General features: G+C 36.4%; 2 protein-coding genes across 3 annotated transcripts in view; one reads left to right on the top strand and one right to left on the bottom strand.

The window, feature by feature from the left end:
* lrrc17 (leucine rich repeat containing 17) overlaps positions 1 to 20,812 on the bottom strand; it is a 31,541-nt gene extending 10,729 nt beyond the window's left edge. Inside the window, exons 1-2 of one of the 2 annotated variants that reach the window (XM_028811716.2) lie at positions 20,679 to 20,812; positions 14,187 to 14,993 (exon numbers count right to left, since the gene is read on the bottom strand). In XM_028811716.2, coding sequence (XP_028667549.2) covers positions 14,187 to 14,937 — 751 coding nt within the window. In that variant the 5' untranslated portion in view covers positions 14,938 to 14,993; positions 20,679 to 20,812. Of the gene's footprint in view, positions 1 to 14,186; positions 15,060 to 20,678 lie in introns of both variants that reach the window. The other variant, XM_028811708.2, reaches the window with a different exon arrangement.
* fbxl13 (F-box and leucine-rich repeat protein 13) overlaps positions 1 to 24,054 on the top strand; it is a 238,244-nt gene that overhangs the window by 93,957 nt on the left and 120,233 nt on the right. The window contains exons 10-12 of the mRNA XM_028811676.2: positions 16,889 to 16,941; positions 18,977 to 19,077; positions 20,609 to 20,738. Of these exons, the coding sequence (XP_028667509.2) occupies positions 16,889 to 16,941; positions 18,977 to 19,077; positions 20,609 to 20,738 (284 nt within the window). The remainder of the gene's footprint in view (positions 1 to 16,888; positions 16,942 to 18,976; positions 19,078 to 20,608; positions 20,739 to 24,054) is intronic.

The raw sequence follows: 24,054 nt of genomic DNA on the forward strand, positions 1-24,054 counted from the left end.
ACAATGAATACTGCAATGTTTTTGTTAATATTTTACAATTTCCTTTGCATTCCCTAATGACTAAGTTACAATATTTACTTTCAATTTAATTATTTTTTTAAAGAGTGAAACTTAACATTAACCTTTTAAATTGTCTGTGTTACTGTATGTATTAAAAAACAGATTTTGTCTCAGTAAAAGGCCAATAGTAAAGTATAGTATATGAAGTAGTGGTGAACAGAGGCTGCACATGCATCACATACTGTAGCAAAGGTAAGATTGGTTAAGTGTCATCAATATACTGTAAAATAGAAAGTTAATGGTTTGCACTCCAAATACTGCTTGTTTTTTTAATTTTAAAATTAAAACAGTTTACTCAGATTCTGGAAGTGTAGGTGCATGTGGATATTAAATCACATGGCAAAAAATAGTTAATGAGGAAATTGGCTGTTTGCATTAGCATGTGAAGGCACAATAGCTGGCTGTTGGGTCATTAGATGGAGTCACCTGCACACACGGAGGATATGAAAAACCTGAGCAGGATAGATGGGCAGAAGGAGGAAAGAAAAGGAAAAAGAAATATAGTAGGGAAAAGTGGTGGAGAGAGAGAAAAGGAAAGTTCAGGATTGTGGCAGATCTGGTACAGTAGAAAGGAAACACAGTGGTTGGGAATGATGCCCCGAGTGGGGTGTTGGCACTCCAGAGAAAAGGGTCTCTCTTATTGATTATAATGGGAAATAGGAGCGACCAAACATTCCAAAAGGTCTCATGGATGACGAAAGTTAAAGGTGGAGACAAGAGCCAGTTAGAAAGGTTGACCATGCTTGACTGAGCATGTCAGCTTGCTGAGCGGACCGTAAGAGGGAGCAACATGAATATAAAAATGGGAGGCAACACTGAAGCTTCTGACAGCTTTTAAAAAGACTGATCCTGAGTGCTTTAACTGTGATTTTAACCTGTTCTTTGGGATTGCTTATTTATTGATATTTTAATCTCCATCATGACACTGCTTTTTAATGCAGATTACCTATTTAAAGAGGATTCCTGCACTGTACTTTGGAACACTTTGTTGTGAATAAGTTTTGGTTCAGCTTCAGGATCACCTCAAAAAATTCAATCTGTTTGAAAAATTTCAATCTGGTTTCCGAACTTCTCACAGTACAGAAATAGCCTGGTCAGAGTCACCAATGACCTCCTGAAACTTTTTATGTAGCACTTTGAGATTTACTGCTAATGTAAAGTGACCTATAAATAAAATGCATTATTATTATTATTATAAAAGCACTAAGCACTTTTTTCACTCTCTCTTATTCTTATGAGTCCTCGTTTACACTAGTCCATCTTGGTCAATGACTATCGATGTTCTGGGTTCGAGGAGGTAATGCTAGCTGCAGGCAACCAGGGCATCACATGACCTTGCATTTATTTTATGAAGAACAGCAAATTGCTGCTAAGTTTCTGATATTTTATGTGATATCTTCGAGCCTTTTATGGCAATGTCTCCATTGTTTCAATTTGGCTGTCTATGTTTTTCCACATCCCTATAAAACCATTCTGCTGTTGGAGTTTGTTATTAAATGTGTTGGAGTAAGACTTCATTCTTACTCAGTGTTGGAGGAACAAAAAATGTATCTTATCCTTCAAATATCACTATTTTGACTATAGATGTAAGCTAGTAATACTTTGTAGCTCCTTTTGGAATATTTTTATAAACGGTTCTGTAAAAGCCAAATGTCTATCACTTTTAAACATTTCACATGTAGCAAAAATGTTAGTTCATAGGGCGAATTTCTCTGTCTGTTCATAAATGCTATAGTTTAATCTCAGTGGGTCCAGAGTATTACATTTTGTTGTACGATACTTATAAAAATGGAAAGGATCCTTATATTAAAAAAATCAGTTTCCTTCTGAAACAGCAGGCAATTTTTGCAGTTTTTGCATTTCTGTTTTTAAGTCTTTTCTGCAGAAATTTTAGGATCAAATTTAAAATCTGATAAAAAAAATTAGTCAAAGCAAATGCCTCCTCCATTGTTACTTTAAATGCACATAATGCCAAAATATAAAGGAATTAATTATCAAATGCAGGCACCACTTTTTGGAAATATGTGTGGCACATTAACAAGAAATATGTGTGAAGTTAAAATACCAAGCTAGTCATGCCATTATTTTAACATATAGCTGTTATGCTGTAATTAGAATCAAACTGCATTTCTTTTCACACAAGGTTGCACCTTCAAGTAGGGAGGTCCATCCATTCATCTCTTTTTCTAACCTGCTTATCCAGGCCACAGGGAAGCTGGAGCCTATCCTAGCAAGAAATGAGCAGAAGCTAGAAACAACCCTTGGGCAGGGTGCCAGTCTGTTGCAAGGCAAACACACTCAAAAGGGGCAATTTTAACATTGCCAGTCCACCTAACCTGCATGTTTTTGGATTTTGGGAGGAAACCACGCAGTGATGGGGAGAACATGCAAGCTCTATTCAGCGAGCACCTAAAACCTGAAACCTTGTCTGTTTGTTGTGAAGCAGCAGCACTATCACTGCATCACTGTGCCTCAGATATCATCCCATAAAATTACTTTTTAATGTTTTAAGAAAGAATAGAAAAATATTCCAGTCCTCCAGAGTGCACAGTTCAGTAGCAAAATACTGACAAATTAGTAACAAATAAATAGCTGGATCTTTTTTCTTTTCATCATTGGCACCTACTGTTCCTTGTGATCCTGGAATTTCTTCAATCATGAACCAACATGTCTCATTGAAATCACCTGAATAGTTCACTTAACATTTTTTTCCCTATGGTTGCACTTTGTGGACTAATTTGTAATAGTGGCAATCTTGAACCCAGATGTGCCCTTTGTTCCTGTCGGGACCACTAAAGAGAAAATTGTTTGATATTTGGATTCACTTGAGAATGTAACATGTGTGAGCAAAATTAGAGAGAAGGTTAGAAAGTCATCTTTGGTTACCTCTCGCCACCGAGCCCCTATCCTTTTACTGCACTCAACAGGAACTACAGGAGAAGATCTGTTTTACTTGTGTATAGTACTTCCTATAGGAATAACAACCTTGAATTCATATAAGGTCAAACAAAATTTATTTTGCTACATAATTCATAGATAAGCTTTTTATAGATGTGGTCGTTGATGCCTTTCTTATGGCTTATTATTACATTATATAGAACATATATATACTGTATATATTTTATTTATTCTGAATATATTTACATCACATTATATATGTAATGTTTATAGACATGCTGGCAATACAGTACATCTTAAATGCTATTTACAGGTGTTTAGTGTCAAAAACAGATAACTTAGTGTGAAAGGTGTGCATGAACTTCTACCTTATTAAGATTAGGAGCATACAATCAAGGTGAAATAGTGTTTTTATTTATGCATTATGTGATGTCAGCACATTTAATTTTTTTTTTTGACATTTTTACAACCTATTAATGTTTAATGTTAATGTACCTCTTCTGGTTGAACTGTTTATATAATTTTTTTTAAATACCATCTTTGATGATAAATATAATCTGAAAACTGTTTGGATGTATAGCGAAGTACTGATTAATCTTTCATGTTTTTTGCAATGGAAGCAGAAAATTGTGATTCACTTTGTTTATATAAGCCTCTGAATGCCTATATAATGTCATTCTCTAACTCCTGTTTGTAATTTCCTATTTCAATCAGGTTGGAAAGATAATGAAGAACAATTTATCAAATTTAAATTGGTATACAAGATTAAGATCAAAAGAAAGAGAAAACAGAAACACATGTGGCTGTGCGTGGGTGGTGCAGTTGGTGTGGGCAAGAGAGCCCTTACAGCTTTACCTATTCAACTTACAGTGCCTAACTACTCTTATTGGAAATGAGAAATTCAGTTTTTATCTTAACCACAGAATGTTTCACTCCACTACAATTTTCTGTACATTGCTAATAAAATCATTACAATTAACAACTTTTAGAATACTTAAAAACTCATAAGCAAAGTTTAGTGTGTAGAAGACTAAAAATGATTCCTCAAAGACAGAATAATATCAGTCCATCCATCAATCTGCTTATGAATACAGTTTTTTCCAGTACTAGATCATTGAGAGCTGGAATATGTTATTAAAGCAACATGGGTCAGGGCAGAAAGTGACCCTACATATAACATTAGTCCATTACCAGAGTTAGACCTTGATTTCATAGGTGGGATGTGAGGACTAATTAGGATTTATTAGAAGAAATGGGTATGGGTTTACTCTAAAATGGCTTTGTATGTTGTTTTTTTAAAGCTTTCATATTACTTTTCAATAGTGTGGAGGTTATCATTAAGCAGTTCTGAAGACACTAAGAATATCCTTAAAGAAAAAGAAATCAAGTTACATCACCAATTTCCTTGGTCTGTTCAAGACGCTCAATTGGTGGACTTTTACAAATTGTGCCTAAAGATTCAGTGATTAATTTAATATATGTGTCTATATTCTTAACCTGTCAAACTTGACTTCTAGCCATAGCCGGCCTTAGGGATTTGCGGGGCCTAGGGCTGACCAACCCCACGCAAGGCCGGTTACATCAAATGCTGTTACCAGTATGTGTGGACTGTATAAACTTGCCACCGAATTAAATAAAAATAATGTTAACATACACCGGATTTTCTCAGTATTCAGTATTTACAGTATTCAGCTAAATCTTTACAAGATAACATGCAGACTTTATCAAAATATAACGATATAATCTATTTAAAAAGTGTAATTCATAATTCATGACAATACCACGACTGTGTGAAATGCGATGCGGTGTCATGCAGAAATTAGCAGGGCCTCTTCTAGAAAAGTACCCAAATTGCAAGTATACTCTGAGTCTCAATATGCAGGATGTCATAGTTATAACTCGCGTTGATGTTATGTCAGCCGGTTATCATTAGCGATACGTGTTTTTGTGCATTAATATTCGGACTATGGAATGTTTTCAAAGAAGTACATGTATGGAATTTGACCTTGGAGAGGGATTTTAAAAGTGTTCCTCTTAGAAGCATCTCAAATATATATATATATATATATATATATATATATATATATATACTGGAGAAAATAACTTGACAAATCTGCTCGAATGGGACACGCGGGGCCCCCGTGGGCGCAGGGCCTGGGGCGGTTGCCCCACTTGCCACCCCCAAATGCCGCTCTTGCTTCTAGCCATGCCATTTATCACAGGTCACACATATACACTCATGCACACTTAATTAAATATATACTGTATAAGCACCAGCTGTAACTAAAAAGACGGTAACAAGACTGGAGAGTACATAGGAAATACAGTATGAGAAGTTGTGACAGTTTTAAAGGTGAACTTGGTTTGATTGACTGTGGGTGATTTTTCTTCTTTAATCTTATAAAGCAACCTTGTTCCCTAAGAGACACCTGATGATGCTCATTTTTGCCCCAACCATTGTATTAATCAGAGGTGAATTACTGTTGTTAGCTGAACTACTTATTTAATCAGATGGCTTTCCTTAATCTGTAATACTTTCTCTATTCTTTCTCTAAGAAATGCATACAGATGTGTATCAACCTAATTTGCTTGATTCTTTTACTGTATATATTACCCCATATTTGTTTCTAAATTACAGTGAGTACAAAGTGAGCAGACACAGCAATGCGTCCCTAATTTTTGGAACAAAACACCTCTCCTTCTTAAGTCAGTCAGTCATTTCCCAACCCACTATATCCTAACACAGGGTCATGGGGGTCTGCCGGAGCCAATCCCAGCCAGCACAGGGCGCAAGGCAGGAACAAATCCTGGGCAGGGTGCCAGCCCACCGCAGCAGCCACTCTTCAGTTATACATTTATATTTACGTACATGGCTCATACTGGATTTGCTGAAAAATATCAAACTTTTACTAGTTGTGATTTCATAATTAAAAAATAATAGAAGCTTATTAATTAGACAGAAAGGCTAGAGCAAAAAGCAGCAGATTCTATATGACTAGTTTCAAGATCTGTTTTGGAAGCCTCAATTATTAGGGGTCTAATTGAATTCATATATTTGTTTGATGTCATATCACTGTTCAAATTTTCCAGTTGTGTGTGATTACAATGTATAGTCAATTAATGTCCTGTTTGTCAAGAAAGGCATTAAAAAGGCATACAAAAACACTAAAATGCTGTGTGTTTCCAGTGTGTTGATGGTTTTCTTGCAGAAATTTCTGTACCATTGTTTTATTTTGGTCAGCAGTGATTATTCCCATTAAGGTAGATTGGAGTATTTACTGGTATTTGTTTCAAGGTGACTTTCAGCATATTTCTTGGTGTATTAATGACTGTCATTTAGTTTTTCTTTCACTTTTTGCGAAAAAGCATTGATACACCATGGACTTGTTTCCTGTATTTGTAAAAATTAATGCAATGCAGTATGATGACGGCCAGTACTCGATCATTTATTATGCTACTTTTTCCGTTGATAAAGCTAAAGGAAATAATAAAAGCATTTAGAGGTGCTACAGTCCTCTGTGTGATCTGACCATGAAATTTGAAATGGCTTCCAGATGTTATTATATGCGCTAAGCTTACACATCATATTTTTCCCACAGCTGACTGTCTTGTATGCAAGGTTTCACTTCTCTTGGCACTCTCTATTCTTTCGTCTGTAGCTGGAATAACCTGCGGCGTGCTGATTCAGCTAAACACACCATGGCCAATCACCCTTTCCTAAACGAATTAAATAAACTGGAACTCTTTGTTGAAGACTTTCTTTATGCTTGCATACTTGAGTTCCAAGACAAAGCCCCTGTGAAGCACACTGAAATTCTACTGAGACCAATTTAAATATTCGCCAACAATCCCGGTGTTAACAACCTTTGATTTATTACAAAGAGTCATGCAAAGTTCTAGAACACTCATGATGACAGAAGCCTTTAGGAATTTTTCATTTTGTAATTAAACATTGCAAAAAAAAATCACTTTTTTATTGGACAACTAATATAAATGAGATTTTATGGATTATCTGTTTCTTTTTTATGGTTATTGGGTTAATGGCAGATTGAAAGTAGTATCTTTGAGCATGGAATGAGATTTTATCCCACATTTACCCTACTGTTATTTTATTATATCAAAGTGCACTCTGTGTCACCAATGGGTAACAAGGTTTATTACAGTAGAAGAACTGTTTGTTCTTTGTTCTTTCTTTGTTCTTTATTTCGCCTTATACAATTTCTTGTATTAGGAATTTGTTATTTTTCGCATACCCCTTGGGGTCAGAGTGCAGGGTCAGCCATTGTACAGCGCCCCTGGAGCAATTGAAGGTTAAGGGCCTTGCTCAAGGGCCCAGCAGAGTAGGATCTCTTTTCAAACCGGCAACCTTCGTATTCCCATGCCCAGGACTGTTTTATTAATGAGCACCTATAGTAAAATTGTATATCAATCCATCCATTTTCTGTACCCGCTTATCAAGAACAGTATATATGTGTTATACAAATGGTAGTGCAGTGCAATAAATACCATCTATGGCTCATAATAGGAAAGACCATACAGGAATGGTGAAATGCAAAATATATCCTTCATAGAAACTTGTTTTTTTTTATCTATTTTTGAAATTAAGTAAAAAATTCACATATAGTACTAGCAATTAGCCATAGTCTACTAATTATCTGAATGATAGTATACTGTACAGTATATGCTCTCTAAGCACCATGCTATTAACAAAGAGAAAATGTAAACAGACAAATAATAAATACCCTTTTTTGTGTCCATATCAGAAAAAATATGGTAGCTTTGTATGTACTTCCAGTCATATACCAACATCTGGATGTTCATTAAATCATCATATGTAAGGTTCATTTAAATAAAGTGGTAAAGTGAAGCAATAGCATATTTTCTTCTTTATTTGTTCAGATCAAAGTGTCTGTGTGTGTGAGTGTGAGTGTATTTATTTATTTAAAGAGCTTCTGTAAAATCTATCTATCTATCTATCTATCTATCTATCTATCTATCTATCTATCTATCTATCTATCTATCTATCTATCTATCTATCTATCTATCTATCTATCTATCTATCTATCAGACCAAGTCAACAGCATTAACAGCATTAATCTAACACTTTAGCAGAGGTTTTTTGTTTTTTTGGAGTGTCAACAACCTTGACCCATTTTTCTCATATTGCAGATGCACACTGATGCAGCCCCTCTTTAATTCCCACAGTACAAAAAGTCATTTTTCTAGTGAATATGTGCTCATGAATGTACGTACAGTGCCCAGAGACTTTTGAAACACATAATAGCTCTAGAAGCCAAACACAAAACATCCATGTGCATGGATACAATACTGCACAAGAACTAAATTCAGGCATTAACAAAGTTGATACATCAAAACTGTTTCAATTAAATATTGCTTTGCACATTTCAGACACATTTGAAAATTAAGGGGATGAGAGAATCATTTCAAAGCAAAGGGCAAGTAAATATAAAAAAGTACCAAGTCCTGTAATTGAAGTGGAAACCTGGAGGAAACCTGAGGCCAAGGAATGTTGTGGTTGTTTTTATCTTTTTCTTTCTTGTAATTTCAATTCACATTCTCCTGCAGTGCAGTCTTCTGTTCTGTATGGACGCTGCCATACTGAAGACTGGCTGCTAGAACACGAGCCTGTATATCATGACTTCACTAGTGCAACGTTTTAAAAAGCCAGCACAACATATTCGTAATTAATCCAAGACTGGATTTCTAAAAGAAAAACCTTTGCCTCAGTTCGTATTGTTGGTTTCTGATTTTCTGGTTGAAACATTTCTGCTCTCAGATTGTTGTTTATGTCTTGCGTTGATGGGCTCTGGTTATGTGTACCCTTTTAGGCTTATGATTTACAATAGTACCTCTCTGTTTTCTAACCACAGGTCTGACTTTGTTATTTAATTTTGTCTTCCCAGTTACAACCCCTGTGTGCATTCTAACTTCTCTGTCTCATCTCCTGATTCTGTTTTCTCTCTAAACTGCTGTTGTCTTATTCAAGCAGTACATTAGGATATTTTGGAACTTTAGACTTTATTTTGAACCTTAAAAGCTAGTTTCCCTGTTTTGGGTCTACTTAGGCCAAACCCTCTCTGTGGCATTTATGTTGCCTTGAGGTAAGCCACTTTTGGGCAAGCCAGTTTAGGTCCTGGCCTGCTTTTACGGCTTGTTTTAGAGGCCTTAACAACTTTTTGCTATGTTTATGACTTCTAATCACGAAAACAAGCAATGTATGCTCCAATTAACTAAAATTATTTCAAGTCCTGGTTCCTATTTGATATCCATTGTGACCCTTAGTGAGAGCGTGTTGAAAAAACTGCTTAACATGGACAGATGAATAATCTATATTTATAAATTAGAACATTTGCCTAATCTTCATCCATTTGGTTATGGTACAAGCAACTACAGCACAATTTTTGAGGAATAATCCTCTCATCCATAATTAGGTCCATGACTACTTTTTGTCAACACATTTCAAATTTTTTACATAATCTGAAACACTTGTTAAAGTCAATGTTTTTGTAGAAACATAGAGATATTTAACATAGTATTTTTCTGCTTTGATGGGAAATCATTGACATTTAAGATAGTTTTCTATCTGTTCATTTGGTCCAGAATGATAATGTGAGGTTAAAATCTATTTTATTCCAAGTTTGGAATACAAACTTAGACTGGAAAAAGAATTGTGTGCTGTAGTTTGTAATAACTGCAAGTAGGAAAATGTATACAATGTCCAGTTCATAAGCTACCAGTAGCTTCTTGAGTGTATAAAGTGAACACCTTTCAAAAGCCTATCTATCACTACTTAAGCTATGGAATTTATTATTTGACTGATATTACAACAGTAATTTGTTTCATTTCTTTTGTTTTTCCAAAATAAAAGCACAGGCAGGTGACTTGCTCATGGTCACGCAGTGCCAATGGTTGGGTTTGAACCCACAACCTCAGGGTTTGAAGTCCAATGTTTTAACCACCATGCCATAATGCAGTATAATTATGGGAAAGTGGAAGATCATTAGATTTTTTCAATGAGAATGTGCACTAAGGGCCTGTCTGTAATTGGCAGCAAGACAGCATAAAACCCAATTACAGACTGGATTTACAGCATTTTTCTTAGCATAACCAGTAATATTGTAAGCAATGGCTGTCAACTAGAAATGTCTGTTAATTATTTTTTTAGGTTTTAATACACCGAGGCCTTTAACATATGAATCATGGCCTCAGAACTGTGCTGTTTTACAAAATGAATCGGGAACATTTTTCAAGTATATATATATATATATATATATTTTTTTTTTTCATAGAAATCTCAATATTAATCACAAAAGTGACCTTTTACTCTGTTAGAAAGCAGAGCAGAATGCTGTTGGTAATGGTCCTGGGAGAAAAGAGAAGGAGAGAGACTTAGACACTATATATAATATACATAGGATCCTCCAAGCACAATGTTGAGATGATGTTGATTCAGGTAACTCATGATGAGGGACCATGGGAAGAAATAAAAGTTTGTGAATTCTAATCATGTCATTTGCCAGAATGGCCACTTCAGTATCTTATTTGACAACTAATTGAAACCATTGCTGCATAAGCAACAGTCAAAATGAGAGTTTATTTTTGAGGAACATTAAAAATAGACTGGGACCTAAAAAACAAGCTTAGTACCTCTTTATCACACTATGGTTTATTGCACTAAAGCCCTGTCAGTCAAATGAAAAATAATATACCCATCATACCCTTATTTGTATCAAATAATGATTCCTGCTGTTAACAAAATAACAGAACTCTGTGTATGCAGTCCTTGGCATGCTGTGAGTAATGTTAATATCAATCAGGCACAGGGATTTTTGGCTCTTCAAATTTCACAGCCAGATTGGACTTCGGCCTTGAAAGATGTTTGGCAAATGAACCTTAACATGGGAAGTTCAGCACTTGATGAAATAGTGCTTGTTTTCTCATACAAATAGGCTGAATCTTTTCAAACCATTGATATTATCCTGTATATCACATCAGCCAAATGATGAAGTGTTCTTTGCAGCAAGGCTAGAAATGCATTTTAGTTTAGCTCAAAATTATTCTTTCTCATTACAATCAGTCTGATGTAATTAAGAGTTGTTGTAATGCTTGTAGTTTGGGAACTGAAATTCAACTTCAAATTCATGTTAACGTTTATTGCCATGTGTACAAAGTTTAGTGAAATTCTTATTTGCATATCTGACATCACCATTGTCAGTTGAATCAAGATGCACAGTTTTCTGCTTACACAGTCCACCAGATACAATTTTTAGAGCCTCCTCAAACTGAATTTTTGCCAGCAGAAGTCATCTAAGACTTAGTGTTAGCATGTGACCTTTAAGCAGAAGACTAACAACTCTGAAATGACACTCCTAGTATAGATAGATAGATAGATAGATAGATAGATAGATAGATAGATAGATAGATAGATAGATAGATAGATAGATAGATAGATAGATAGATAGATAGATAGATAGATAGATAGATAGATAGATAGATAGATAGATAGATAGAACTTTATCGGTCCCCAGGGAAAATTTGGATTTTTATTGAAGATAGATACAGTATCTCACAAAAGTGAGTACACCCCTCACATTTTTGTAAATATTTTATTATATCTTTTCATGGGACAACACTGAAGATATGACACTTTGATACAATGTAAAGTAGTCAGTGTACAGCTTGTATAACAGTGTAAATATGCTGTCCCTTCAAAATAACTCAACACACAGCCATTAATGTCTAAACTGCTGGCAATAAAAGTGAATACACCTCTAAGTGAAAAATGTCCAAATTGTGCCCAAAGTGTCAATATTTTGTGTGGCCACCATTATTTTCCAGTACTGCCTTAACTCTCTTGGGCATGGAGTTCACTAGAGCATCACAGGTTGCCACTGCAATCCTCTTCCACTCCTCAATGATGACATCACATGGCAAGGCCTGTTCTGAGTGGAACCTGTCCTGTTAAACCACTGTATGGTCTTGGCCACCATGGTGCAGCTCAGTTTCAGGATGTTGGCAATCTTCTATAGTTGAAGCCATCTTTATGTAGAGTGACAATTCTTTTTTTCAGATCCTCAGAGAGCTCTTTGCCATGAGGTGCCATGTTGAACTTCCAGTGACCAGTATGAGAGAGTGTGAGAGCGATAACACCAAATTTAACACACCTGCTGCCCATTCACACCTGAGACCTTGTAACACTAACGAGTCACATGACACCGGGGAGGGAAAATGGCTAATTGGGCACAATTTGGATATTTTTCACTTAAGGGTGTACTCACTTTTGTTGCCAGCGGTTTAGACATTAATGGCTGTGTGTTGAGTTATTTTGAGGGGACAGCAAATTTACACTGTTATACAAGCTGTACACTGACTACTTTACATTGTATCAAAGTGTCATATCTTCAGTGTTGTCCCATGAAAAGATATAATAAAATATTTACAAAAATGTGAGGGGTGTACTCACTTTTGTGAGTTACTGTATATAGATAGATATACACACATTATGGTCTCAACAAGCAAAAGAGTGACTTAAAAGAAAGAAAACTTAAAGCAAAGAAAACTTCTGACTTGGTAGTCACAGTTAGTCACATTCACAGTGAGGCATTATGCATGCATAATGCCACTGGTATAAGGGAGCCCCAGTACCATTTCCTGACACACATCTGTTGAATGATTCATGGAAGTACTCAGTGTTAATATGTCTAAGAGATGATGTGCAGCATTGTTCAGTTTTGTTTTAATTCTTTTCTTTGCTACTACCTAGAGGGGGTCCAGTGTGTGTCCCATAACAGAGCCTGCCCTTTTGATTAGCTTGTTGATTCAGTGAGCCTCTCTTGAAGTGGTGTTACCAATATACAATAATTTAAGGCATTATCAGTCACAAACGTTTAAGAACACAAAATGCAAAAATTAGAATTTGTAGTGTTAAGAATGTTAAGTCAATACGTAACATCTCCTTACTAGCCTTGCCTAGTAATTTAAATCTCACTCCATTGGTTATATATTACTGTATATCCATTCATCCATACATCCTTTTTCTAAACCTGCTTATAATACAGCATCACAAAATAATGGGTGATGATTTTACATGAGATTTTGGAACCACAAACCTCACTAAAATGGGTGTTTTGGAGTTTTAAAGGTTTTTTGGGAGGCTGAAAAAGAGAAACATGGGGTCTTAAGCGTGTGGCAACACTATACATCACTTTTGGACCGTTGTATATTTCTCAGAAAGAAGAATAAACAAGGAAAATGTGTCTTTTAGAAATTCAGCATGGTTAAACACAGCCCATGATGATTAAAAAAACCTACTGTTAGACAAAGCTGTAATCCAGCGAGACAATAAAATTGTTATACAGATTAGTTGAAAAGAAAATGCTCTACATGCAGTCTTAGATGAGGTCCCACTTTAGCTGGTGCAATTTTTTGTATGTGCTGATAGTGGTGTTCTAAGAAAATGCTCTACATGCAGTCTTAGATGAGGTCCCACTTTAGCTGGTGCAATTTTTTGTATGTGCTGATAGTGGTGTTCTCTCTTCAGCCCTAGCGCACTCCTGCTGCCTGATGGGAATTGCAGTCCTTTTGTTGGCACTAGATTTTGTGTTTTTTCCTTCCCATTACAACCCCACTCCACAATATGCCAGACCAACTATATTTTAAGATGGATCAACAGCTACATGTAAAATTTAATGAAAATCATTTTAGCCATTTTTGCATGATTGGCAAACAAACAAACAGGCAAACAAACATCTTACAGTTATATTTATATAGATTGTCATTATTTTCACATGGCATAGGATGGTTTAAACTATTTGTGATGTCTAAATATGTGCAATACATTTTAATGAATGATGCCACAATCCTTTTCCACTAATATATTTGGAAATGAAATGTAACGAGATTTAAAGTGTCTGTCTCTTTTAGCAAGTCTGTTTTAAAGATGCAGCTGGCAGAAAACTCCCCTTGGAAGCTAGTGATAAGGAAAATCTTTTCCAGCAAGAGACAGACAGTTTGGATTGTAAGCTTTCAATGTTTCCATTTAAAAACTAAATGAAATACTGTTGCCAGTTAAAAGTACTTGGCAAACCCATGTTAAAAATGAAAAGAAACCCCTTTTTTCTGTAATGAGTGTAATAGCCTGATAGACTCAACACACAATTTTGTATTAGAGCTACTAGAACCCAGACTAATGATAAATGCTGACAAACCTTTGTTCTGGCAATCCAGCAGAGGTTTTGGGAACATGTAGATGTGGCACATTGTGGAATCCACCTCTTTAATATTGCTATAAGGGGTAAAGGGCTTTTTCGTTCCTTGTAAGGGACTCTCATCATCCTCACACAGCAAGTCTGTCTTTATTTTTTTTAACCTTTGATCCTTTAAATTATTAGGTTCAGCACATTTGGCATAATTTCCCAAATTTCGACTTCCTGGAAGTTGCAACTTTCTGATTAGGCCATCCAGTTCACAACTACAATTCCAAGGATTCTCATAAATTCGAAGGTACTTAAGGAGTGGCAGGTTGATAAACACATCCTCTGCCACTACCTGCAGTCGATTGTGCTGAAGCAACAATGTAGTCAATTTATCCAAACCTGCAAAAGCATGCTCTTCAATGATTGCAATGTCATTTTGCTGCAAATCCAAGCTTTTCATATTTTTGAATGTCAAAAACATGTCATTCTCTAATCTCCGAATCCTGTTTCTTGCTAGAAGCATATGAATGATATCCTCAGGCCAGTGGGGTGAAACACGTGTCAGTCTTTTATCTTGACAATCAAAGTATTTTTCTTTAAGTTCAATGTAATCTTTGCAGTCAATAGCAGCAAATCGTTTGCTAGTGCTTCTCCTTCCAGCTCTCATACCATTCAGTCTATTCTTCATCCCACCATTTTTACCTTTCCTAAATTCAGCAGACCTGCAGAAGACAAGGAGCATTATAAGCATAACTGTCTTCATCCTGAGTTCCAGATGGTCTGGGTAACAGTGACAGCTGGAATGGCGAAAGAATCCCTCTGAAATCAAAGATCAGATAGCCTTAAGTAATTGGCTTAAGGAATGATGACATGCAGCTGTATTCCCTGCAAAGAAGAAATACTTAATGTAGTTAGTGCCATTACTAAAATAATTAAGAGATACTAATTTGGTTAAGTTAGAACTTTACTGGGATAGCTGTACACAGGTTAGTCTACATGTCATTGTACAGTAGCAGATTCAGTTTACTGCAATCTTATTTATTGCATATAAAATGTCTGATGCTTATTAAAATAGGAGATTTACAAGATAAGGACTGATTATGTATAAAGTTTGAAAGCAGCTTAAACTCATGCCAATGATCCTTGGAAATTCAAGGGGGTTGGACTTTTGAAGTCAAGGCCTAGCTCTGCTATGATACTTTTTTATCTTTTCTGAGTTAATTTCAAATATTTTATAAAATGCCACTTCACTCATAACAGATCATTATGAATTCGATTCATATACAGTAGCATGTGTGTATTTTTTCTACACCAAAGAAAAAAGCGTTATTTAAAGCCACATGGATTCTTATTTTTTTGATTAAAGATTAACCAGCTCTAGCATCCTTTGGAGTCTTTTTTTTCTGCTGTGCGGCAAAGCCCATCTGGATTTAGTTAAGAGGCCCATCTCTTTACAGCAATGTCTAAGGGCACAAAGGTTATGCTAAAATGTATCCCTAACTGACGATTCTATGTAACACTAAAATGGCAAGCTGATAAGAAATGTGATGAAAAATTCCTTTCTCTTACTTGTACTCTAGTTTTACACATAAAGAACATCTATAGTTATAATTAAAAAATGCTGCTTTTCATTATTATTGCATCCAATTTATCTTCCGAATCACTTAGATCTTTTAAATACAATATTGGCCTTGGGCCTTCTTAAACAATTAATTTGGGTCTGTTCTGATTTCACTATTCTATTCTCTACTGTACAGATTGACACATGCTTTACGTTCATGAAGCTCAAAATCTGTTAAACAAGAAGCCTTTTCACAAGTTATTACATTTCCCAGAATAATCATGAATAAAAAAGAGATAGCTCACTGAATGGATCCTGTTGAGGATGGAAAAAATTCCAGAGACAAATTACTTGAAGGAAAGAAGAGTTCAGTGGAACACAGAGCTCATTTCTAGTAAAAGCCATCAATAACATGAACAAACAACTTCTGCAAATCACACCGATGCAAACTGCTTTTGGAACTGTATGATATGGTCTGTGTAAGAGTAACAAAAGTGCTTATGTAGTAGGGATTGCACTTTATCTCCAGTACACAATGAACAACTGGAATTTCTATTTCTAAACTAATTATGTTGTGATTATCAGTTGGTTAAAAGATGCATTAACAAAAGGCAGTTAATGCATAAACTGTTTTGGCTACATGGGAAATAGAACAGCATTTTGGAAAACTATTAAACTGGACAGCTTTTGCTTAACACACTGTATATCATCAAGGGAAATGCTGTAAAGGTACAGTTCACTTAAGAATTGCCTTAAATGGTTTTCACTGTTATAGGTCTGGATCAGTGACATACTGCCTTTAAGATGTTCTCATAAAATTAGTTCTAATGTTCTTATAGATATTCACATATTGACTTGGTAATATTCTGGAAACATTAAGTGAGTAGGAAATGAAATGTGATGTCAACCTGCAAAACCTTTTCTTGTAAAAGCTATTCTTCTGCCCTTAATCTCTACTTAATATAGAAAAAAGCTGCCATATCAAAATAATATTATAAGATGTATATCAGATCTTGGCTACAACAAAGTACCAATCTTACAAAAACAGACCTTGTTCTTTGTGGATCATCTGGCCCTAAGGTTTCTTAGCTTGGATTTGAAAAAAAAACATTCCAGCAATACTTATTATCTTGTGTCTGTTTAATCTGTTTAGGTGAATGCAGAAATTTGCAAGACCTTAATCTGTCTCAGTGTGCGAGTGTTAATGTGAGTAAACCACATTTTTTTATTTGTTTGCTTGTTAATTTTAAACCCAAGGGTAACTTTAATTCCTTCTGTTTTAGTTTACATGCTATGTTTTAACAGAAAGTGCCACCTCATAGTGGCCCAACTCACCAGAAAAAATGGCAAGAAGCTTAAAAGTATGTAAAATTGTGTTTTCATTATATAAACCACACAAGGAAGGGATACACACAAGGTAACCAATGTGGCAAGAGGCTGGGAGTGGTACCCAGCCAGGATGCCCAGGAGGACAGGAGGAGGGCATACGCCTCCTCCAGACCATGAGGGCGCGACCGCCCTGGTGGCTTTGGGGACCACGGGAACGGTGCTTAGAACCTCAACCCTATATGCTATGGAGCCCTGGCCCATAGCACTTCTGCTACACCCGGAAGTGCTGGGGGGAGGAAGACCAGGGACACCCAGATTGCTTCCAGGTGCGCAGTCAGTACTTCCTCCATACCAGGAAGGGGTGGCGGAAGCTCATCAGGAGGCACCTGGAGCACATCTGGGTGTGTATAAAAGGGGCCGCCTCCTTCCATTCAATGGCTGGAGTCGGGTGGAATTGGACGGAGCTCGGAGGAGAGGAGTGGAGGCGGACCTGAGAAGAGAGAAGAGGCATTGTGAGGCCTGGAGTTTTGGGGTTGTGTGCACTGTAAATAATATTTAAATATAAATAAACGTGTGTTGGGTTTTGTATCTACGGTGTCCGCCTGTCTGTGTCCAGGCCATGTTCCACACCAGATAAAATAAAAAAGGTCCTTCCCTCTACACAGGGAGGTCCCCACGGCTCCTGCCAGACCTCCATCATGACTGTTTCTCCTGCATGTAGTGACTGTGATCCCACCCTTTATAAGAACGAACTCCTTGTGGCCATTTTTGTACCTGGGCTCTTGGAACCATATGTCAAACTTTCCTGACCTCAGTCTCTCTCTGTCTCTGGATATTGGTTCACAAATCACTGGCACATGCTGGCTCACATGCAGTCTAGCATCCAGGAAACATTACATGTTTTGCCCTGACCACACCTCACCATTTGCTGCAGTCCTGCAGTGCTGTGCTACCTTTTGCTCTTCAAGGTGTGTACAATACTTCATAGGTTTTCTGCTACCTAGCACACCAACATGGCAGTTTTTTGTGTTCCTGACCTTTAAGGCCTATTATGCCTCTAAAGTTCTTTTGAGACACTTTCTTCAGTAACTGGCAACCTCTTTCCAGCCATGCATTCCTTGACAATATATAACATGCATGATTAACCATGTAAATGACACATGCAAGACAATGCTCTTTAATCATATTGAAACTGGCAAAGGTCAGGAGTAATTGCTGAATCTAAGTACATTGCCTGCATTTTGTAGTTTGAAAACAAGTAAGAACACAGATGTGTTATGGTTATAATACACTTTATATGTATTATTGACCATGTTGTTCCATATTTTCTTTTTGTATTGCTTTTAATGTTTTTTTGTGATGGGATATTCTATATTTTATTTTTACTTAAGAAAGTCTCAAAGCATTTAACCGACTGATGAAAACAAAATAAACAGGCACATTCATATGTAGAAAACTGAATAGTAATCCATAGATTAAATTGTAATAGAAATTATGCTGACAGATAGTTATAACATAGAATTTGTTCAGTTGACAAATAAGTTTTTAAATGTTGTTTGCTAAGATATGGAGGTAGTAATTTAAGTTTCATTGTAAATTTCCTGGTCTACTCATTCTGTATTTACATGTGTTAAAAGTAATGGAAGATGGAAGAATGGATAGAAGGATAACAGAGATACTGTATGTTACTTGTGTAAAACAGTATCACAAGCATTCAGTGTAAGATGCTAACATGTCCAGCATGTCCATTAGGAATATTATGCATGTGTAAATGTACACACTAGCTAATCATTCTTTCTGCTGGTTAACATTAGCATAATAAGTAGTGACTCATTTGCTCATTTATTCTAACAGACCAGAAGTTCATTATTAGTTCTTTTCCTCTAAATCAACACAGTTTTCCTGTGTTTAGGATGAAACAATGAAAATGATTGCAGAAGGCTGTCCTACACTTCTTTACCTCAACCTGTCCTATACAGATGTGACAGATGGGACAATCAGAATGCTATCAAGGTACATTAGGGTAAATGAAGAATGCTTTTTAATTTTACTATTTAATTATGATTTATTATTTCTCAACATTGTTAACTATGTCTGATTTTGAAGGTGCTATTCCTTGTAATAAGGATTTCTGTATTTTCTGGGAAAATACAGAATATGACTCACAGCAGTCAGGAAGGCAGCCATCTACAAGGTCACTGTCAGACTGAGTTAAGTTACAGTATGTACAATCATGCATGCAACATCTGTAGGATTTATACATAGCAATAGAAAAATCTAATTTGAAACGTTGATATCCCTATGCTTGAGTGCATTTTTATGGACTGATAAGGTCTGACGAACAATAAAGAGTCTTGCTAGAAACAGGCATGTGGTTTATATTACTGCATAAAGATCTGCATAAATCCTATATGGTAATCATTTTTCAAAAGCTCCATACAATAGTTAGATTTTAAATCTGCACAGGCAGTTTGGTTCTGGGTTTGAGCCTAAATTTAAAATTCAGATGTGGTTGGGTTGCCTTCCCTGTCTGTCTGCTTAATGCATGAACATGAACCTTTGTTATATTGTAAATATGCTTGAACATTTGATTGATATTGATTGATGAATTGAAATCAAGTGTCAGTACCACTTAAGGAGGATAAAGAAATGTATATAAAGTGTTAACAATAGTTTAATCCAATTTAAAATATGCCAAATTCAGAACACAGGCCATATAATTCATTTGTAAAGTGATTAAATATTTGAAGTATAAAAGAAGGAAGATGTTTAAATTATGCCAATTATGCACAGATTTCAGTTGTATTTATTTTTATGTGTTCAATTAAAATCTGTGCTGCTGATTAGAAATACTATACAGTACCCCCCCCCCCCCGAAGTCATTGTGTTTAGAGTAATAATCAATTCCTCTTAATTTGTTCCCCTTGCATCCATTCATCAACAATTCAATCTTTATTTCATATAGCAACTTTCAAAATGAACCTCACCAAAGTTCCACAAAAAAATGAAGAAAAGAAAAAAATATAGGAATATTTACAGTGTAAAAATGTTTGCTCTTTTGAGAGTTGATTTCAATGCTTAGTTTCTGAAGCATATGTTTACCAATATGGTCATTTTATTTCTTGGCATAAAACTATTAGTCCACAGTATATATCACATATACTGTACATATATGTGAGGTTTTCTGGAAATGAGTACAGCACATCAGTCAGTTAGGAGCCTGCCTTATCTATAACCTCTTTCCTGGGTGTTCTGTTTAGTTTAATCCTCACTTCAGACTGTCACATGTACAATTTATGAAAGAAAGCTATCTTCTGCATTCTTTCAATGCCCACGAACATGCATACAAATTGTGTGCCATTATAATCTCACTTGAATAATTTTCCAAATTAGAACAATATATCAAAAGGAAAAAATGTAATTCTTTTGATTGTAAACGGTAAAATCCGTTAAGGTTAAGGATCTGATTGGTCATCCGCTAAAAAGGCTTTGCATGGGTTTGCGTTTCTGCCAGTAGCAAACTGACGATTTTTTTTTTTTGAAGGTGCTGCCTGAATTTACAGTATCTCAGCCTATCGTACAGCAGAAAGTTTACAGATAAAGGATTACAGTACCTGGTCACAGGGAAAGGCTGCCACAAACTCATCTACTTGGATCTTTCAGGCTGCACACAGGTTGGTCCTTCAGTTCTCTTTGTCTGATCAAGTCAGTTGAACTCCTTAAGCAAGTACTGACTGCAAAAGCAGTCTACAGACGCTGCTGTTGGTGGTAGGGGGTTTGACTGGGTTTTAAATTACAGTATCGCAGCTGCACAAGCTTTCCCCATAGGCAGGCAGGCAGGCAAGCTACTCTACGCTTTTTGGATATGTTCCAGGGTAATGTCAGGCCCTGAATTCATTCCCTGCCAATGACAAATGGGCTTCAAGATCTTTTGCTCTTCCGTACATGAATGCATTCATGCATTGTTACCTCACAGCAGATCCTCCCCCTTGCATAATATGTGGAAGAAAATTAAAAAAAAACATTTTCTTAAAAGTGCCAACACAGCTTACAGAATTCTCCTTTGACATCTGTATATACTTTTAAACTTAACAGCATTCTGTATGATGGCAGTATGGTCTAATTACTAAGGATCTGGATGTGTTACCAACAAGTTGGCAGGTTGAAATCATATTGTGTGATTTACAACTACTTACCCTCTCACTGCAGTAGTAACCAATTTCTGTTCAACACATTTTTAATCTGCAATTCACCGTGCTGACTGATATGTGTTTCTCATACTGTATATTGTCTGAAGCTGCAGTTACATTTTTTACCTACCGTATATTGTAGTCATTGCTTGTTGTTGGTATTGCACTACTTCCCCTACCCTGTGGGAGATATGCAAGTATCAGTTCCATACTAATATATACACATATCAGTAAACTTGTAGTTGAACAGTTTGCTTTCTTACATAATGCTAGTTTCAAGACTTACAATGTTCTGCTATTCATTGTGATATATGGTGAAATATCAGTCAAATAATAAGACATTATAATAATATTATTACATCACTGGAGCTGCTTACTCTTGAACATGCTATACACAATTGTCCATAAGCAAAACATTCCTGCATTAGATCAGTTCCTGCTTTTCTTATTGACTTCACTTTATTGATGGTCATTATAAAGTACAATTTTACATAAAAGTGTATTCTTTTGAATTGATAGGGGTAATGAAGTATTTTCCCTCTATGCTGCAGCTGCACAACTTTTTTCTGGGTTCCTCGCAGAACTTTTCCACTGTCGTGCATCTGTTATCGTTCAACTTACTCCACCTCCTGTACAGTGGCTTAGAAGAGCTGCGCGCTGTTAGCAAACCTTTCATCCTTTGGTAATGTACTTGCAACTCCCAAAACTCCACAGGTGAACCCAACAACCCCTCAATCATTGTTTGTTGATGCTGCATGGCGCTCAGTGCTTCACAGGGGTAACTCACTTGATATTTCATGCCAGGAGGTCAACAGAGCAGAATGGTTGAAAAACATGAAAGTCAGTTCACTTCAAAGAAGCTGTTAGTCAACAGAAAAAAACACCACATAGTAAATGTAAGTGATCACGTCTTTTTTGCCTGTCCAGGACACCACCCTGACTTCCGTTGTTTGTCTACCCTATTTTTTACTGGTATATAATATACTAGCCGATGCCCGCCGTAGCATATGGCGGTGTAAGAATAGGAACGGAAAACGGTGAGAAAGGAATTCAGATATCAAGAAGAAATAAATACTTCTTGAAAGACGCAGTATGCATGTAGAATTTCTGGCCAAGCAGGATTACATGTGAAAGTGATAAATAAATCAGGCTTTCCGAATTTACGTAATATGGCCATGGCATCCTGATAGTTTTGTTGCATGTGTCTTGGACTTCCTGGAAATGTGGACGGTAATATGATCATTTTGCCTACACGTACGTTATTATTTTCAGCGTTTGCATGTAGTGCGTCTGAAAGTCCTTTGTATTGTTCCACGCGCAGATCTTGTTGATGTAATCTGAGATAGTTGAGACGCGCGCCCTCTGTTTTAACATATGCATCTACGACGTACTATTGGAATAGTTTGCCGCTGGAGTGCAAAATACTAAATGTATTCCTCATTGTTAATCTGTTACGTGTAAAATTGGCATTAGCCTTATTCGTTTGGCGGTTCTTTTATCAGGAACATGTTGTAAATCTTTGTGCCAGCCAATGTCTCCGTAAGGGAATAAAAGTGGGTAAACCATAGGATCGCAATTCATATTGAGCGTGGAAATCTGTTTACAGGAGTTGCCTATGGGATAGATGCAAATGTCCCTTTCAGCAGGCCGGTCGCCATCTTCTAAGACGAAAATCGCTGCAACATCGGTGTGACATGTAGTGGCATTGTATCGTCGTAAATCGTGCCTAGGGTTTTCCTTGACAACCATTTGTACAGATGCTGTTGGATTGGACTGAGCGATTTCATGCATGTGTTTGTATGATCTAGCGAAGTGGTTGATGGTTCTGAGCATGGAATCTAGCTGGAGAAGTAAATTTTCGCTGCATACAGAGTTTGCTTTATTTTGTAATCGTACTTAAGTAGCTTGCGCTGTGTCAAAAACATACAACTGTTCATATCCTGGAGAGGTAGAAGTGTTAGCATATAGTGGAGAGATTTGGTGATAAATTTGCCTGTGTATTTTAAAACAGTATGGTCCGTGGCCAGGAGGTTGAGTTATCTGTGCACCCATGGAAGCAAACACTAAAGAAGAGTTGTATTCTCGAATGTGTTCATGATAATTTTTAGCTTCTGATGTTTGCTGTGTAAGAAACTGTTGTGAAGCAGGACGAACCAGAAGAGAAATACTGTATATATGTATATATGTATGTCTTGCACCCGAAAAGCAAGCCAGAGTCCACAGGCTTCAGGAAAACCAGCTTTATTCAATTCAAAACAGCAACAGCAAGGGTATTTATTGAAACGGGAGCTACCACTTCACTACACACAGACACAGCAGTGACATTGTCAGTCATCCTTGGCTCCCTTCTTCAGTTCAGGAACAGATAGTGCTCCTTGTCAGGTCAGTCCTGCGGCTGCAGATCAGCGGGTGGGATCGGGTCGTCCTGCAGAATTCAGACTCCTAAAGAAAAAGAGCCTGATCTGCTCTCTGCTCAGCTCTGCACTTTCTTATAATGTATCTATATATATACTGTATTTCCAAACTGATATTTGATACACTGTGGTTACTATATGGATTAAGTGTTATTTTATGGTTTGGTTAGTTTTGTAACCAATAACTAAAGGTTATTGTGGCTACTCTATCAGGTGCTTTACAGCAAACAGTATTGAGTAAATTAATACTACTGACAAAGTATTAACATGTCTGACAAATGGAGCATGAAAGGAAATAGGATACTTTTATTGAACTTCATCCTAAAATGTTGCTCCTTTTGTGATTGTGTCGACCCTCCAAAGATTGTGACTTTAACATAGAGTTG

The sequence above is a fragment of the Erpetoichthys calabaricus genome, chromosome 1, assembly GCF_900747795.2.
Source record: "Erpetoichthys calabaricus chromosome 1, fErpCal1.3, whole genome shotgun sequence".
NCBI classification, from domain to species: domain Eukaryota; kingdom Metazoa; phylum Chordata; class Cladistia; order Polypteriformes; family Polypteridae; genus Erpetoichthys; species Erpetoichthys calabaricus.